Source organism: Coregonus clupeaformis, unplaced genomic scaffold (assembly GCF_020615455.1).
Source record: "Coregonus clupeaformis isolate EN_2021a unplaced genomic scaffold, ASM2061545v1 scaf0583, whole genome shotgun sequence".
In the NCBI taxonomy this organism is placed as follows: Eukaryota; Metazoa; Chordata; class Actinopteri; order Salmoniformes; family Salmonidae; genus Coregonus; species Coregonus clupeaformis.
In genome coordinates, this window is record NW_025534038.1 from 186628 (window position 1) to 204628 (window position 18001).

The window sequence follows — 18001 nt, forward strand, 5'->3', positions numbered from 1 at the left end:
TTCAAGGCACACTTAACCAGCATGGCTACCACTGCATTCTGCAGTGATACGCCATCCTATCTGGTTTGGGCTTAGTGGGACTATCATTTGTTTTTCAACAAGACAATGACCCAACACACCTCCAGGCTATGTAAGGGCTATTTGACCAAGAAGGAGAGTGATGGAGTGCTGCATCAGATGACCTGGCCTCCACAATCCCCCGACCTCAACCCAATTGCGATGGTTTGGGATGAGTCGGACCGCAGAGTGAAGGAAAAGCAGCCAACAAGTGCTCAGCATATGTGGGAACATCTTCAAGACTGTTGGAAAAGCATTCCAGGTGAAGCCGGGTTTGGAGAATGCCGAGAGTGTGCAAAGCTATCATCAAGGCAAAGGGTGGCTATTTGAAGAATCTCAAATATAAAATATATTTTGATTTGTTTAACACTTTTCGGGTTACTACATGATTCCATATGTGTTATTTCATAGTTTTGATATCTTCACTATTATTCTACAATGTAGAAAATAGTAATAATAAAGAAAAACCCTGGAATGAGTAGGTGTGTCCAAACCTTTGACTGGTACTGTATATATATATATATATATATATATATATATAATTATATTGTCCCCCCCCCCCCACTTCTAAAACCAAAGTTGCGCCCCTGGATTCTGGCATGGGTGACAGCTAAAGCACATTTATTGTAGTGATTTTCACCGAAAATGTACAACTACTGCATTATGTCAACATTTTTGTAAAAAAAAAATAATACTAACAATTACTCAGATTACTTACTCATATTACCCACCTAGCTGGGAAGGGCTCATATGGAGTAAGGATGACTGACTGAACAGAATCCGTTCATCTCCACTCACTCTCGCTGTACGATCTACGTCATCAATTTGGGCACCAGGCATGGCTGTAAAGCCTCTTCAAAATGTCTAAACGGATTCCTTGGGACGTCCCAACTCTGACGTCACACCATTGAAGTTAACATTTAAAAGGCTGCCATCTATTGGAAAGGAATGGTAACTACACTGGGCAGCTAAGTCAAAGTAGACTTTAATAATATATGCCATTAAGGAGACGCCTTTATCCAAAGCGAACTGGGTACATGGTAGTGGAAACAGATCATAGAAACAGGATTGCAATTTTGATGTCATGGATGGTTAGTCCTTGCATCTATAGCTCTGTCTATGAATTTGAGAGTGGTTACATTTCTCCAGTCCCATCCCTCAGCTTTTTACCGAAAGAGGAACAGGGAGTCCCTGTTATTGTTTTTACTGCTGTTTGCCACTTTAAGAAGTTAAGATGCAGATTAAATGCACACCAAAATATGTTACAGACACTATAAAAATGTCCCATCACTCAGACAGTTAGTGAATACACAGCATCCAGCACAGCAAACAATCAATCAATCAAATGTATTTTACAAAAGCTATTTTTACATCAAAATAATCACCACAGTGGTTATAGAGGGTGCAACAGGAGCAAATGTCAGTTGGCTTTTCATAGCTGAGCATTCATAGCTTCAGAGAGAGAGAGTTGTAAAAGCAGGACCGAGACAAGGTAGCACATCTGTTGAAACAGGTAAAAAATTCAGTGGAAAAACAATTCCACTCCGATTCCCTTTATGGATGGGTGTATCTTTGAATTCGCTGTTGATTGGCCTGCTCCTTCTCCATTTTCGGAACACCAGCCCACTCCCCCAAAGTGATTGATAGTATATCTTCCGGAGACACTTGAAACCCCACCTCTTTAAGGAATACCTGGGATAGGATAAAGTAATCCTTCAACCCCCCCTTACCCCCCCCCAAAAAAAATAATAATAATAATAATGATAATAATAATAATAATTACATATTGTAAAGTTGTTATCCCACTGGCTATAAGGTGAATGCACCAATTTGTAAGTCGCTCTGGATAAGAGCGTCTGCTAAATGACGTAAATGTAAATGTAAATATCTTGGCTCGCTCTGTGATTCTGAGCTCTCAGGTTCATACAGCGAGTTATGGTCTTCACTGATCTCACTCTCCGTCAGCTCCATCTGTGGTGTATAGGGGCAGGACTCGGTTGTATACGGATGGTCGTGAGTGCAATCTAGCTGGGCCCCGAGCTCTTTAGTGATGGTCCCGATGGACCTCTTCTCCACCGCAGAACAGGAACACTCACACCATCCATCATTCCTTAAATTCTGACCAGTTTCCCAGTCCCTGCTGATGAAAAACATCCATCCAACAACATGGTGTTCTCGGTGTGATGAGAGGTGTTGGGTTTGTGCCAGACATAGCGTTTTCTTTGATGGCCAAAAAGCTCAATTTTTGTTTCATCTGACCAGAGTACCTTCTTCCATATGTTTGGGGAGTCTCCCACATGCTTTTTGGCAAACACCAAACGTGTTTACTTATTTTTTTCTTTAAGCAATGGCTTTTTTCTGGCCACTCTTCCGTAAAGCCCAGCTCTGTGGAGTGTACGGCTTAAAGTGGTCCTATGGACAGATACTCCAATCTCCGCTGTGGAGCTTTGCAGCTCGTTCAGGGTTATCTTTGGTGTCTTTGTTGCTTCTCTGATTAATGCCCTCCTTGCCTGGTCTGTGAGTTTTGGTGGGCGGCCCTCTCTTGGCAGGTTTGTTGTGGTGCCATATTCTTTCCATTAATGGTGCTCCGTGGGATGTTCAAAGTTTCAGATATTTTTTTAGAACCCAACCCTGATCTGTACTTCTCCACAACTTTGTTCCTGACCTGTTTGGAGAGCTCCTTGGTCTTCATGGTGCCGCTTGCTTGGTGGTGCCCCTTGTTTAGTGGTGTTGCAGACTCTGGGGCCTTTCAGAACAGGTGTATATATACTGAGATCATGTGACAGATCATGTGACACTTAGATTACACACAGGTGGACTTTATTTAACTAATTATGTGACTTCTGTAGGTAATTGGTTGCCCCAGATCTTATTTAGGGGCTTCATAGCAAAAGGGGTGAATACATATGCACGCACCACTTTTCCGTTATTTATTTATTTGAAATAAGTTATTTTTTTCATTTCACTTCACCAATTTGGACTATTTTGTGTATGTCCATTACATGAAATCCAAATAAGAATCCATTTAAATTACAGGTTGTAATGCAACAAAATAGGAAAAACGCCAAGGGGGATGAATTTTTTTGCAAGGCACTTGTCCATTTTATATCCAAAATGGCATCAGGGATGACAGATTGTGTCTTGAAATAAACAATAGCCTTAGAAATAACATGGATTTGCATGTACCTCCTCTGCCTCTTGCACAGTGTCCTCCAGGATGAAAACCTTTTCAGGGATGAAGATGTCATCCTGAAAACAAACGTTTTTTTAAGACAACTGAACCCAAATATTTCAGTTGGCATTAATAAACTACCTGTCTTGTATGCTTTGTCAACACACACACACACACACACACACACACACACACACACACACACACACACACACACACACACACACACACACACACACACAGCAATACAGGGACATTTATTTTTCAGCAAACATTAGCTATGTCAACTTCAGTCTAGCTAAATGAGGTGGAGCTAACAAAATATTACAAAAACAAATCTGTCAACAAAATGTATTACAGTACTTTGACTATCTGAGGTAGAAGCTAGCTACAGTAACTGCCTAATAACAGGGGTACACAGATAAACTGTGTTGCAATTTTAGTTGCAGTTGAGTTGCTTGCTAACATTATTTGCTGGGGGGTGTTACACAAAACACTTCAGACACAATTAGCTAGTTGCAACAAAGTTGTCCAGTGTCTAATGCTAGACTAGTCAACAACAGTCATGACCAGTTAACGTTATCTCAGGCTCCATTGCATGCTCGACTCCGAAGTCAGCGATGTTGATGATGGTCGGTCTGTAACCCCTACACCATAACCCTCGACATTTAAAATGGAAGCGCAAGCAGAGGGCTTCAATGTAGGCCTATGACTCCTTTCCATTCGGAAACTCCCGGATGCCGCATCGAAAATGCCCTTCATCGCGAAGTCTGCCTCCGCGAAGTGCTGTCTGCAGATCCTGCTAGCTCGACCTGGCATGTCCTTCCTCTTCATGACATGGAGCCACTTCTTCAAAAGTTGTGGGTCCTTGGGCAGCCGATGGTAGTTTACCGAGGGATTGTTTTGGAGCCAATTCATACAGCCTGGCGCTATACAATTAATGTTTGAATTACTACTTGTTGTTGCCATCTTCGTTGTCCACACCTAACCTCACTGTCTTCGATTCACTCCACGCGAAAACTCAATACCACAGACAATTTGATGATTCCTGCCAGTGACGCACTGGCATCAGTCGTTACTATGGCAATTTAAAATGGCGCTGAACATAGCTCAAATAAACCTTGTTGACGATCAAAATACGAAATATAGAGATGTTTTTATGTTAAATGCACATGTTTAGTATTAGTGGTATGAAATACATCTCTTTGCTTAGATTTACTTCCTAAAGTGTTTCCATTCCCCTTTAAGGTATGGGATAAGTTAGGGTTTGGTAAGGGTTATGGTTAAGGTTTGGGTAAGGGTTAAGGTTAGGTTAGGTTAGGGTTTAGAGTAGCCCAATATGCACTCTTAAGGAGCCTACCATTACTCCTTATGGTCCAAGGACCTTATGATATCTTCAGAGGTAGACTGGCTCTGGCAGCCAAAACAGCCAAATACTCCATCTAAACATGAATCGATTCTAAATTGCAATATGGTTCTAGAAACATAAAGCTCTTTGTTTTTATATTACATCAAAATAATTTCGCAAATGCAAAATATATACTTACTGTACACTGTTTTAACCAGTTGCAGCCGACAGTATTTTTCAGCGACAACATGTTTCTGGAGGTCTTCTTCTTCTTCTTCTTCTTCTTCTTCTTCTTCTTCTTCTTCTTCTCTGATATAATGGCATTCGCACACATTTTCAGAAGGCTATACCACTAATACAGGACTAGTAAAAGCCCAGTGCACTACTTTAGTGTTATATATATATATTTTTTTTTCTTATTTTTCAGGGGGTGCTGCAGCACCCCTACTTCATGCGGCTATGACCGCAAGCGATGCGTGTTAATGTTCAGATCAAGTATTGGTGCTCTTAACAAAACGCCACCATACAGATGACGCGTTCGTCCAATGACTCTTATGTGTAATGTAATGGAACAGATATCCATGATCAAGGGCTAGGTTTAGGGTAGGTACGTCTCAAGGATCCCAGATAGCACTATCCATAGCCTCTCTCCGGGCAACGTCAGTGTTAAAGCTGTGCGCCTGCGTACGGTAGTCCCATGTGTTTTCGTGTATACATGCATTGACAAGTTGAACGCTAGCTAGCTATTACAACTGGAGCTGTGGCTGGGACTTCTACAGACATACATGCATACCAGGGGAAATATGGAGGGTGAGTATCCTAACCTTTCTTTTCTAAACTAACTGTTACTCACATGGATCCATTCGTTGTTCATAATTTAAAGATTAGCTAGCTACACGTTTAGCTAACGTTGGCTACTTAGCATATGTGTTGTTCCTAGCTACATCTCACAATATTTGGTAAAATGCTGACTGATAACATAACATTTGTTCTCTTATCTTCTAGGACTCGTGCAGGCTAGCCTACCTCCTGATCAGGGACACATTCTGGGGATAGTGGTGGGTATCCTACTGTACTAATGTGATACTGATGTGTTAGCTACCATTATGTAGCCAGGAAGTAGGTTGGACACGAAAACCTGAGACAGGCATTTATAAAGCCTTCCACTGCAGCAAGGTAGTCTGCTGTTAGGATCTAGCTAACAGTCACTCTTTCAAATATTCACCATTATAAACTGGGTGGTTTGAGCCTTGAATTCTGATTGGCTGAAAGCTGTGGTATATCAGAACGTATACCACGGGTATGACAAATTATTTATTTTTACTGCTCTAATTGCGTTGGTAACCAGTTTATAATAGCAATAAGGCACCTCGGGGGTTTGTGGTATATGGCCAGTATACCACGGCTAAGGGCTGTATCCAGGCACTCCGCTTTGTGTCCTGCTTAAGAACAGTCCTTAGCCATGGTATGTTGGCCATATACCACACCCCCTAGACCCTTATTGCTAAATTATACAAGTGTGGGTCTAATCGTGAATGCTGATTTGTTAAAACCACATTTCAGCCAGTGTCTATTCCACAAATTACCACCGGCTAAATCTATGACATTAAAATGCCTATTTACTCTGTTCCATCTGACTGCACAATCCAATGTCTCATCAGTCCAGCCAGGCAATTTATAAACTTGATCTCCACTATAAAAAACAACTAGACATTTCTTTTAGACTAACATTTAGTTTTCAACAGCGGAGATTTTTATACACCTTGCTGTCTGGCTCTCCGGCATTTACAACATTGTTTCAATATTCAAATTCGATCTCCAGCTGTCCCATAGTAATGAACGTGTCATGAGTAGGGACTAGACAGGCAGGCAGTGTTTCTTAGCCAGTCGAAATCATTAATCACCTGGCATCATTTTTATGGATATAAACAAAGAAATGTCAATTGAAAAAAAAGGTAAAACGAAGTGCAGCTAGTTTGCAGTCTTTCCAGCTTCAGTTTGAAGTGATTGTGTTAGCTGTGTTGTTGGCTAGCTCCTCTGAACAACGTTGTCCTGACTAGTGAGCACATTTTCTATGCTAGGTGAAATCACGCCTCATTAGCTCATTTTTACAGATGTATCCAAATAAATGTCACTAGAAAACAGCTTAAACAAATGCAAATTGCAGCTACTTTGCTGTTATTCTGGCTGCACTTTTTGACGTGACTGTAAGTTAGCCATAGTTGGCTAGCTAGCAAGCAAGCAAGGGATAAGAACGTTGCCAGCCAGTATGGCAATGGAACATTTAGAACGAACGACTGGGTCACGTCCATGGGTCACGTCCATAAATACAGGACAAAAAGACTGAACGACTGGGTCGCTTCTCTGGCAACTGAACCGATAGAACGAACGACCAGCCGGCTTGGGTAGCAACCCTAGATTTGTGTCGGGGACTACATCTTGTGGAAGGATGTAATAGTATGAATAAATTCATAAAAAATAACATTTTTAATGAAAATATGTCAATCTTTTTTTTGAATTTGAATATGTTGGTAACCCGTTGTATAAAAGTGATAATGCCCTCGAAGCCAGTGTTTGGAGGATATATTGGCACGGTTTGCCGGCCCTCAGCGAATATATCCTCCAAACACCGGCTTCTCGGGCATTACCATTATCACTTAAATATGCCATCACATAGCCTAACTGTTTTCAGTTGTGCAGACAAGATAGCCTAACTAGTGTTGGTGAAACCATAAGGAGAGGAAGTACAAAACCAACGACGCTAGACAGAGAGGAATATGCTTAAGCAAAAGGCAGTTTATTAAACACAGAGATAGCTGGTACTGCTCAAGCTACATGCATGGGCCCAATGCATGGACCCAATCAATTGCCTCTTATGGAGACAGTTGAGAAGGATCAAAAACAGAGTTTACAGCATTACTTTATACAATGTAACATAGAGGAAAGGGGTCCTTCTTCTAGTCCCTTGATTGGTTCCCGAGGCGTAGGAGGCGGGTCTGCTCTGTCCAGAGCAGAAGCCCCATTGGTGCACGGCAGAGTCCTCTGCCCTTGGCACCCGACCAGTAGAAAGAAGTGCAGTTTGTGTGTGTGTGCGTCCACAGAGCAAAGAACTCGGGAGGCATGAGAATGAGTGTGCGTATGCATGGAGATGTGTGTGTGAATGTGTATGTCTCAAGGGAAAAACTCGTGGGGAGCAATCAGTGATTGTGGCCTGTGGCGTGGGTGTTGTCCTTGACAAGATATGGTCCTCTGTCCATTGTTCTTGCATAGGAACAGCATTGATTGAAAACAAACGCCTAACACAAAATGGGTCATGCACAAGATTTTAGTCAGACCAAGCTATAACATTTTATATTTACTACGACACTAGCCTGTTAGTTATAATTGTCTCATGATGGGATATGTCTGTTCTGGTGCCCATACAGTCTCAGAGTGATAAGCAGGCAGAGACGTTCACAAATGGCTTTCTGAAGAACAGTTTACCGGGTATGAGCGAGAAGGAAATCGGCGACTTCATGCTTCGCAAAGCTGTGGTTCTAAAGTATGCTAAAAATAAAAAGGAGAAGAAGAAAAAGAAGAGAACTAAGGGTCTCAATGCAAAACAGAGGAGGGAGATGAAGGTCTTTCAGCTGAAACCAGAGCATCAAAAGCTTTTTGTATGTTCTGCCTTTTGTTTGGCTAGAATGTTAGATCCTAATGAAATTAAATGTATGTTGAAGCAACCCACAGACAATTCAGCAGAGGCTTTTGAAGGCTGATTTTCATGGTGCCATTCTTACAGGTTAGAGCTTGTTTATTTGGTCAAAACACTTTAGCTGTTACTGTCACTAATCGATGCCAGTCTTCAGGACCTTAATTAGCACATCTATGTCACATTGTATATAATCATGTCTATGTAATCATCACCAATGTTTTTGGGTGTGTGAAACAGTGGCCAGGTCCAAATGCCCCTCGTATGTAGGCACCACAGGAATCCTAGTGCAGGAGATGAAACGTCTTCAAAATCATCACAAAGGAGGACAAACTGAAAGGTTTGTACGCCATATTTCAGTACTGCTGTTATTGAACTGTTTTTCAATTGCCAAACTGCCATTCTATTTACTTCCTTATCTCTCTCCTTCTTCTGCAGTCATACCCAAGCGAAACAGCGTGTTTGCCCTGGAGATCGATGGCTTTGTCTCCCATATCTACGGTAGCAAGTTTGAACTCCGCTCAAGCGAACGATCAGCAAAGACATTTAAAGTCAAAGGAACCATAGACCTGTGATGGTGTTGATAGAGTACAGGACCGCCTATGCAAATGACAATGATGAGTGATGACCTGACCTGCAGGTGGAGAAATGAGACTGAGCTCTGAGACTCAAAGGACAGAGGATCTATAATAAGGAATCACACCATCTTCAATTCTTATTTTCAAGTCATACGGGAACCTCAGCATCTGTTTTGGATGCAAGCCCTGTTCTATAGCATTTCATACAGTGGCAAAAACAAAGACCTGACAGACTCAAAGCAATCAAAAGTTTGTTGTGATTAGAGAACATTTGTGTTGGTATTTTCCTTTTTTGTAAACGTATCCATTGATGGATCAATGACTCTAATTGTACATAATTGTAAATACATTATGATCTGTTTTCAGTTGTTTTGAGCAGCACTACCTATGTCCACAAGGTGGCACTAAATCAATCTGCTTCCTCAATGTATGTACAATAAACATATCTATCTCTAGAAATGTTTGTTAAATTACAGGTTACATTTTCTTGATCACCTAGTTTGAAGTAACACAATGAGTTACAATACAATGATACTATGTGGAATCTGAACATGTGCCTGTCTTCGGTATACAAGATGCTTAGGTTTTTTTTAATTAACCATGAGTATGATTTTGTCAACTTTTTATGATATTACAACAATGAAAACTGAGTGATTGAAGTCATTTTATTTTTTTAATCAATTTAAAAGACAAAGCATTTGCTGTATGTTTTGTAATATATTGTTACATTGTATTTCCCTATGAATTTTACCGGCAAAAAGCCTATCCCTATTCTAAGAAGTGTGCTGATGCATGAGATATGTCATTGTTTGGGCAAGGGTGTGTGTATGAGGCTGACTGGAAGGGTAAAAATAAACGTCATCACTTCCTTTTTCACTGGGACTTCAAATATGCTTTCTGCTCTTTCTTTTCACAGGGTGTAAGGTCTTGGTCAAAAAGCCCGGTGTATCAGTCAATGCAATGCAACACGTACGTCTATGACCACATTTGATGTTGCAAAAAGCATACATATAATTCAATGTATATGTAATATTCAAGTCCAATGTTTCTTGCATGCATGTGCTATGTTTATTTGTTCAGCCCTGGTGACTTGGCATTCTATGCTAAAGAATAGCCATTCTGGGACATTGTTTTCCCTCATAAAAAACACAGGATGCACATTAACTAGATTTCATAATCATTTGTTTATACTTCTGTATTCTTGTAAAGCGTAATGCTTGTTGGAAGTCTGTCATGGTATAATGGTCAGTAGTCCCGTGTAGCTCAGTTGGTAGGGCATGGCGTTTGCAACGCCAGGGTTGTGGGTTCGACTCCCATGGGGGGCCAAAAAATAAATAATGTATGCACTCCCTAACTGTAAGTCGCTCTGGATAAGAGCGTCTGCTAAATGACGTAAATGTCTACAAAAGTAAGAGTATTCCTTGAAACAATGTCTTAATCTGCACAGTCTTTGCTATATCCTGCTCAACCAGACAGACAACATTGGGTTTTTTTTTTTTTTTTTTTTGGTTGATGACAGTAAGTTGATGACAGTCTGTTTGAAAATAGAATGATGCCCTTTTGGTAAACATCATGCACAGTTAAACTGTACTTTCATATAGTGTTTTTTTCTACTGAAAAAAGGCCAGTGTTATTAGCTGTAATAACTCTAGCACCTAGTTCAATGATACACACGTTTTAGCTAACACTCATTCTTTCGGTGAGATGGATATAGTTCAGTTGTGTTTAAAGAAGATATGTCCTCTGAAAATGGCGTTTGTGCGTTTGCTTTTTTAATCTGCATGTTCCATCATAAGGTGGCCTGAGAAGACACCCCTACTGAAGGAAATCAATTATGATTGTTTGAAATGTGACGTCATAAAATTTTTCAGACATTATTGCTTCCCCATCAGAAGTTGGTCTTTGTGTAGGCCTATATTTAAGTGATAATACCCGAGAAGCCGGTGTTTGGAGGATATATTGGCACAGGTGTTGTTAGGCCGAGACGAAGTCGAGGGCCGGCAAATCGTGCCAATGTATCCTCCAAACGCCGGCTTCGAGGGCATTATCACTTTTAAACAAAGGGTTACCAACATATTCAAATAATGATTTACATATTTTCATTAAAAACATTATTTTGATTAATTTATTAATACTATTTCATCCTTCCACAAGATATAGTCCCGACACAAATCTAGGGTTGCTACCCAAGCCGGCAGGTCATTACTGTGGGACATCAGGAGATCGAATTTGAATATTGAAACAATGTTGCAAATGTTGGAGAGACAGACAGCAAGGTTTATACAAATCTCCGATGTTGAAAACTAAATGTTAGTCTAAAAGAAATGTGAGATAATGTCTAGATGCTTTTTAAAGTGGAGATCAAGTTAATATATTGACTGGCTGGGCTGATGAGACAGTGGATTGTGCAGTCAGATGGAACAGAGTAAATAGGCATTTTAACGTCATAGATTTAGCCAGTGGTAACTTGTGGAATATACACCCCGGCTGGAATGTGGTTTTAACCAATCAGCATTCAGGTTTAGACCCGTTGTATAACCTAGTTTATACAACATTCCATAAAGAGTGATCAGTCAAGAGATAGCTTTCTCATACTACCAGGAACCTCTCTTTGTTGGTTTTCCCCAGAGCAAGAATCTGATCAACATGCAGCAACTATCATTTGTGATTTTCCATTCAATGCTGCTTGTCAATTCTAGCAAGTTCATTGTTTTGTTTTTCAGTTGCAACCATTAGCTAGTATCACTAACCATCATCATTATGTTCCTATAATTTATAGCCATGTGATTTTTTTCCTATCATTACATTGTTATTAATATTTCTGCTTAAAGCTGGAATCCTTAGATTGCTACATACATTTTTGAACCTATAAATTAATGATATACTTTGAACGGGGTATGGTACTAGGTGCCAGGTGCACCGGTTTAAGTGTGTCAAGAACTGCAACGCTGCTGGGTTTTTCACTCTCAACAGTTTCCCGTGTGTATCAAGAATGGTCCATCAAAAGGCGGTGCAACACAATATTAGGAAGGTGTTCCTAATGTTTTGTACCCTTAGCCTCAATTCGTCAGGGCATGGACTCTACGAGGTGTCAAGCGTTCCACAAGGTGCTGGCCCATGTTGACTCCAATGCTTCCCACAGTTGTGTAACATTGGCTGGATGTCCTTTGGGTGGTGGACCATTCTTGCAGTTCTTGACACACAAAAAAAACATTGCAGTTCTTGACACAAATCGGTGTGCCTGGCACCTACTACCATACCCCTTAATAGGCACTTAAATATTTTGTCTTTCCCATTCACCCTCTGAATGGCACACATACACAATCCACGTCTCAAGGCTTTAAAATCCTTCTTTAATCTGTCTCCTCTTCATCTACACTGATTGAAGTGGATTTAACAAGTGACATCAATAAAGGATCATAGCTTTCACCTGGATTTACCTGGTCAGTCTATGTCATGGAAAGAACAGGTGTTCTTAATGTTTTGTACACTCATACCCATTGATTCTTGAAGAATATAACTTATAAATGCCGCATGAGCTTAGTTTAACTGTCGTTTTTTACACCAATGTTTGTAAAACAATGTAAATGTAAACAAACACTGTATAGCCTCAAAACATGGTTAAAACTATAATTTTGATATCATGGATGGTGTTCCTTGCATCCATAGCTCTTTCTATGAATTTGAGAGTGTTTACATTTCTCCAAGGCCCATCCCTCAGCTTTTTACCAAAACACAGCCGGGATGACAGCTTTGTTATTGTTTCAATTAAGGATGCTAGCTTTAATGCTGTCCAACAGTGTTTTTCTGTGACGTATTCATAGTCCTAGTCCTATAATTAGCTATTACAATACTTTTATTTACTGTAATTTAATAGGATCTCTATGCTCCGAGTCACATCCCGTCATGTTTGGGAATCTGGTCTTGCCTGTTTTCCCTCTTTCTAGTTTCTCTCTCTCTCTCTCTCTCTCTCTCTCTCTCTCTCTCTCTCTCTCTCTCTCTCTCTCTCAATTTTCAATTCAATTTCAATTTAAGGGCTTTATTGGCATGGGAAACGTGTGTTAACATTGCCAAAGCAAGTGAAGTAGATAGTAAACAAAAATGAAATAAACAATAAATATTAACAGTAAACATTACACTCAGAAGTTTCAAAAGAATAAAGACATTTCAAATGTCATATTATGTATATATACAGTGTTGTAACAATGTGCAAATAGTTAAAGTACAAATGGGAAAATAAATAAACATAAATATGGGTTGTATTTACAATGGTGTTTGTTCTTCACTGGTTGCCCTTTTCTTGTGGCAACAGGTCACAAATCTTGCAGCTGTGATGGCACACTGTGGTTTTTCACCTAGTAGATAAGGGAGTTTATCAAATTTGGGTTTGTTTTCGAATTCTTTGTGGATCGCTGTAATCTGAGGGAAATATGTGTCTCTAATATGGTCATACATTTGGCAGGAGGTTAGGAAGTGCAGCTCAGTTTCCACCTCATTTTGTGGGCAGTGTGCACATAGCCTGTCTTCTCTTGAGAGCCAGGTCTGCCTACGGCGGCCTTTCTCAATAGCAAGGCTCTCTCTCTCGCTCTCGCTCTCTCTCAATTTCAATTCAATTCAATTTCAATTTAAGGGCTTTATTGGCATGGGAAACATATGTTAACATTGCCAAAGCAAGTGAAGTAGATAGTAAACAAAAGTGAAACAAACAATAAATATCTAATTGTGTTGTTGTTGTTGTTGTCGTCCTGGGGCTGTGTGGGGTCTGTTTGTGTTTGTGAACAGAGCCCCAGGTCCAGCTTACTTAGGGGACTCTTCTCCAAGTTCATCTCTCTGTAGGTGATGGCTTTGTTATGGAAGGTTTGGGAATCGCTTCCTTTTAAGTGGTTATAGAATTTTACGGCTCTTTTCTGGATTTTGATAATTAGCGGGTATTGGCCTAATTCTGCTCTGCATGCATTATTTGGTGTTTTACGTTGTACACGGAGGATGTTTTTGCAGAATTCTGCATGCAGAGTCTCAATTTGGTGTTTGTCCCATTTTGTGAATTCTTGGTTGGTGAGCGGACCCCAGACCTCACAACCACAAAGGGCAATGGGTTCTATAACTGATTCAAGTATTTTTAGCCAGATCCTAATTGGTATGTCAAATTTTATGTTCCTTTTAATGGCATAGAAGGCCCTTCTTGCCTTGTCTCTTAGATCGTTCACAGCTTTGTGGAAGTTACCTGTGGCGCTGATGTTTAGGCCGAGGTATGTATAGTTTTTTGTGTGCTCTAGGGTAACGGTGTCTAGATGGAATTTGTATTTGTGGTCCTGGCAACTGGACCTTTTTTGGAACACTGAGAATTACTGTCAGGGCCCAGGTCTGACAGAATCTATGCAGAAGATCTAGGTGCCGCTGTAGGCCCTCATTGGTTGGTGACAGAAGCACCAGATCAACAGTAAACAGAAGACATTTGACTTCAGATTGCAGTAGGGTGAGGCCGGGTGCTCTCTCTCGCTCTCTCCACCCCCTCACCCCCCTCTCTCTCTCTTTCCCCATCAAGTTGTTTTGGAACTCCCCATGCGGTGTGAGTCAACAGGAAATGTGAGTGTTGCACATATAAAGGACCTCTCGTGGCTACTCACTCTTCGTTACAGAAACGACTACTTGAAGCTGACAAAACCTACTGTATGGTGGTCAGACGGGAACACAGCGACTTACTACCGAGTCACAGACTGCTGCAGTGTAAACGAGCTATAAATCACAAAACAGAGAGTAAAAGGTAAAATGAATTATTTTTCACTATCCATTTATTTGATCATTAGTGACATAGGCCTACCATTTCGTCTTACGCGTAAATCTTAATGTCATTTTTTGTTATTTAAATTGTATTTACATTGTATTTACGTTTTGTTAATTTCCTGCAGTGTTGTAATCCAGCTCATCATGGTGGACCTGCTGGCTTTCACGCAAGAGAACAGAGAGCGGATCCAGGCAGTGGAGAACTCCTTTGGCCCCTCTGGGAAGCCCCTGTTCAGACCTGGCCGGATCTTGATAGGCGAGGGGCGGCTGATGAAGCTGTGTCGACGCCGCCCCCAGCCCAAAGTATTTTACTTGTTTAATGACATCCTGGTGTACGGTAGTATCATCCTTCATGGACGCTGGCACAAGAACCAGCAGGTAATCTCCTTGGAGGATATCCAGCTAGAGGACCTGGAGGACGGGGTCAGCATGGAGAACCAGTGGCTGATCCGCACCCCACGGAAGTCCTTCTATGTGGCAGCTGCCTCTGCTGAGGAGAAGCGTGCCTGGATGGAGCACATCGAGGACTGCAGGTCCAAGCAGCTGCAGCATGCCGGCTGCCAGCCCGGGTGCACCTTCGCCACCACATGGATCCCTGACCGGGCGTCCGCCATCTGCATGCGCTGCACTAAAACGTTTCGGGTCAACAAACGTCGCCACCACTGTCGTCGCTGCGGCTTCGTCGTCTGCAACGCCTGCTCCAAGAACCGGGCCGTGATCCGCCACATCTCTACTAAGCCTGTGAGGGTGTGTCGACTGTGCCACCTCAGTCTCCAGGACCAGGGGGAGCAGACCCTGGCCCAGGATGAGGTGCGTCTACGGGGGGACAGTGATGGGAGGGACTGCTCTGATGAATACAACCTGCTCATGCCTGAGTGCAAGGCGCCCAGTGATGATGAGGCAGATGAGCAGGTAGAGGACTATGCACCAAACCAGTGGGTTGTGTCTCAGATAAACTCTTGGTCCCCATATGTCTATTTAAAACCAGACCATCAAAGTCCCAATTTCACTGGATTGTCAAGTCACTTGACTTGACTTTTGGGAAATGTGAGAGGACACTGAAAAGTATTTACTGAATGAGTATGTGGCTGAAAGAGTGCCACATTTGTTTTGTTAGTTTTGTTTTAGTCATTTAGCAGATCAAATCAAGACGATACATGATCACATGTAATCATAAATATTGTACAAATATGAACACTAATCCTAACCATATAATATATGTACTGGATCAGTATATTCCTGTTAATATACCTTTGAGTGTTTAGGGAGGCTGATTTTTGTTATCCTTTTGATAAAGGTTAACCTGTAGAATGCATTGTTGACTGCCCATTATGCACACACAGAGCATCTTTGTTTACATGAAATACATTTTGCACTGAATACTTTTATTTTCATCCTATAATTATCTTGTTTAGAAAAAGGCATGTTGACTAAGATAATGTGCCTATATTAAGTGTACCTGTAATTATTACTCTAAATGGCAACAATAACTATACCTCTTTATTTATCACATTCACATCAACCATTTATCTATAAAATAAAATCCTTTGATAGCAAACTTTTGTCATCCTGGTCCTGAACACCTGGTAAGACTGCTTATTGACCCACGAACAGTTGTAATCAAACTATTCAGTCCTTAGTGTTATAAAGTCCCGCAGACACATGAACGAGTCCTGAGGCAACAGGTGCAGTAAATAAGCCCTTAGAGAAAGTTCTTGCCTCACTTGATTTTCCTAACTCTAGTGTTGTCATTGGCAATCCTCAGGCCAACTGCCAATGACATTTTCGAAATAACCTATTCAAATGCAACATGTCTATCATGAACACTTTATAGGCATTTCAAACAAAATCATTTTAAATTGTGCTCTCTGATTTCTAAAAATAACTGTCTAAAAGGTTTTTCAATGAAGATACAGTTGAAGTCGGAAGTTTACATACACCTTAGCCAAATACATTTAAACTCAGTTTTTCACAATTCCTGACATTTAATCCTAGTAAAAATTCCCTGTCTTAGGTCAGTTAGGATCACCACTTTATTTTAAGAATGTGAAATGTCAGAGTAATAGTAGAGAGAATTATTTATTTCAGATTGTATTTATTTTATCACATTCCCAGTGGGTCAGAAGTTTACATACACTCTATTAATATTTGGTAGCATTGCCTTTAAATTGTTTAACTTGGGTCAAATGTTTCAGGTAGCCTTCCACAATACGTTGGGTGAATTTTGGCCCATTCCTCCTGACAGAGCTGGTGTAACTGAGTCAGGTTTGTAGGCCTCCTTGCTCGCACACGCTTTTTCAGTTCTGCCCACAAATGTTCTATAGGATTGAGGTCAGGGCTTTGTGATGGCCACTCCAATACCTTGACTTTGTTGTCCTTAAGCCATTTTGCCACAACTTTGGAACTATGCTTGGGGTCATTGTCCATTTGGAAGACCCATATGCGACCAAGCTTTAACTTCCTGACTGATGTCTTGAGATGTTGCTTCAATATATCCACATAATTTTCCTTCCTCATGATGCCATCTATTTTGTGAAGTGCACCAGTCCCTCCTGCAACAAAGCACCCCCACAGCATGATGCTTCCACCCCTGTGCTTCACGGTTGGGATGGTGTTCTTCGGCTTGCAAGCAACCCCCTTTTTCCTCCAAACATAACGATGGTCATTATGGCCAAAAAGTTCTATTTTTGTTTCATCAAACCAGAGGACATTTCTCCAAAAAGTACGATCTTTCTCCCCATGTGCAGTTGCATACTGTAGTCTGGCTTTTTTGTGGCGGTTTTGGAGCAGTAGCTTCTTCCTTGCTGAGCGGCCTTTCAGGTTATGTCGATATAGGACTCGTTTTACTGTGGATATAGATACTTTTGTACCCGTTTCCTCCAGCATCTTCACTAGGTCCTTTACTGTTGTTCTGGGATTTATTTACACTTTTCGCACCAAAGTACGTTAATCTCTAGGAGACAGAACGCGTCTCCTTCCTGAGCGGTATGACGGCTGTGTGGTCCCATGGTGTTTATACTTGCGTACTATTGTTTGTACAGATGAACGTGGTACCTTCAGGCGTTTGGAAATTGCTCCTAAGGATGAACCAGACTTGTGGAGGTCTACAATATTTTGGCTGATTTCTTTTGATTTTCCCATGATGTCAAGCAAAGAGGCACTGAGTTTGAAGGTAGGCCTTGAAATACACCCACAGGTACACCTCCAATTGACTCAAATTATGTCAATTAGCCTATCAGAAGCTTTTAAAGCCATGACATCATTTTCTGGAATTTTCCAAGCTGTTTAAAGGTACAGTCAACTTAGTGTATGTAAACTTCTGACCCACTGGACTTCTGATACAGTGAATTATAAATAATCTGTCTGTAAAC

At 41.0% G+C, this 18001-nt stretch overlaps 1 protein-coding gene and 1 long non-coding RNA gene across 2 annotated transcripts; both read left to right on the top strand.

Annotated features, from left to right (window-relative positions):
- Positions 1-5242: 5242 nt before the first annotated feature.
- Positions 5243-8952, top strand: LOC121559121. Its single transcript, XR_005998683.2, has 4 exons — positions 5243-5387; positions 5583-5635; positions 8509-8608; positions 8707-8952. It is a non-coding gene; the product is annotated as an uncharacterized LOC121559121 (long non-coding RNA).
- A 5491-nt stretch (positions 8953-14443) lies between these two features.
- Positions 14444-16482, top strand: LOC121559120 (pleckstrin homology domain-containing family F member 1). The gene is made up of 2 exons (XM_041872433.2): positions 14444-14610; positions 14756-16482. Exons 1-2 carry the CDS (start codon positions 14519-14521, stop codon positions 15663-15665), a joined length of 1002 nt encoding a protein of 333 aa, XP_041728367.1. The 5' UTR covers positions 14444-14518; the 3' UTR covers positions 15666-16482.
- Positions 16483-18001: the final 1519 nt, after the last annotated feature.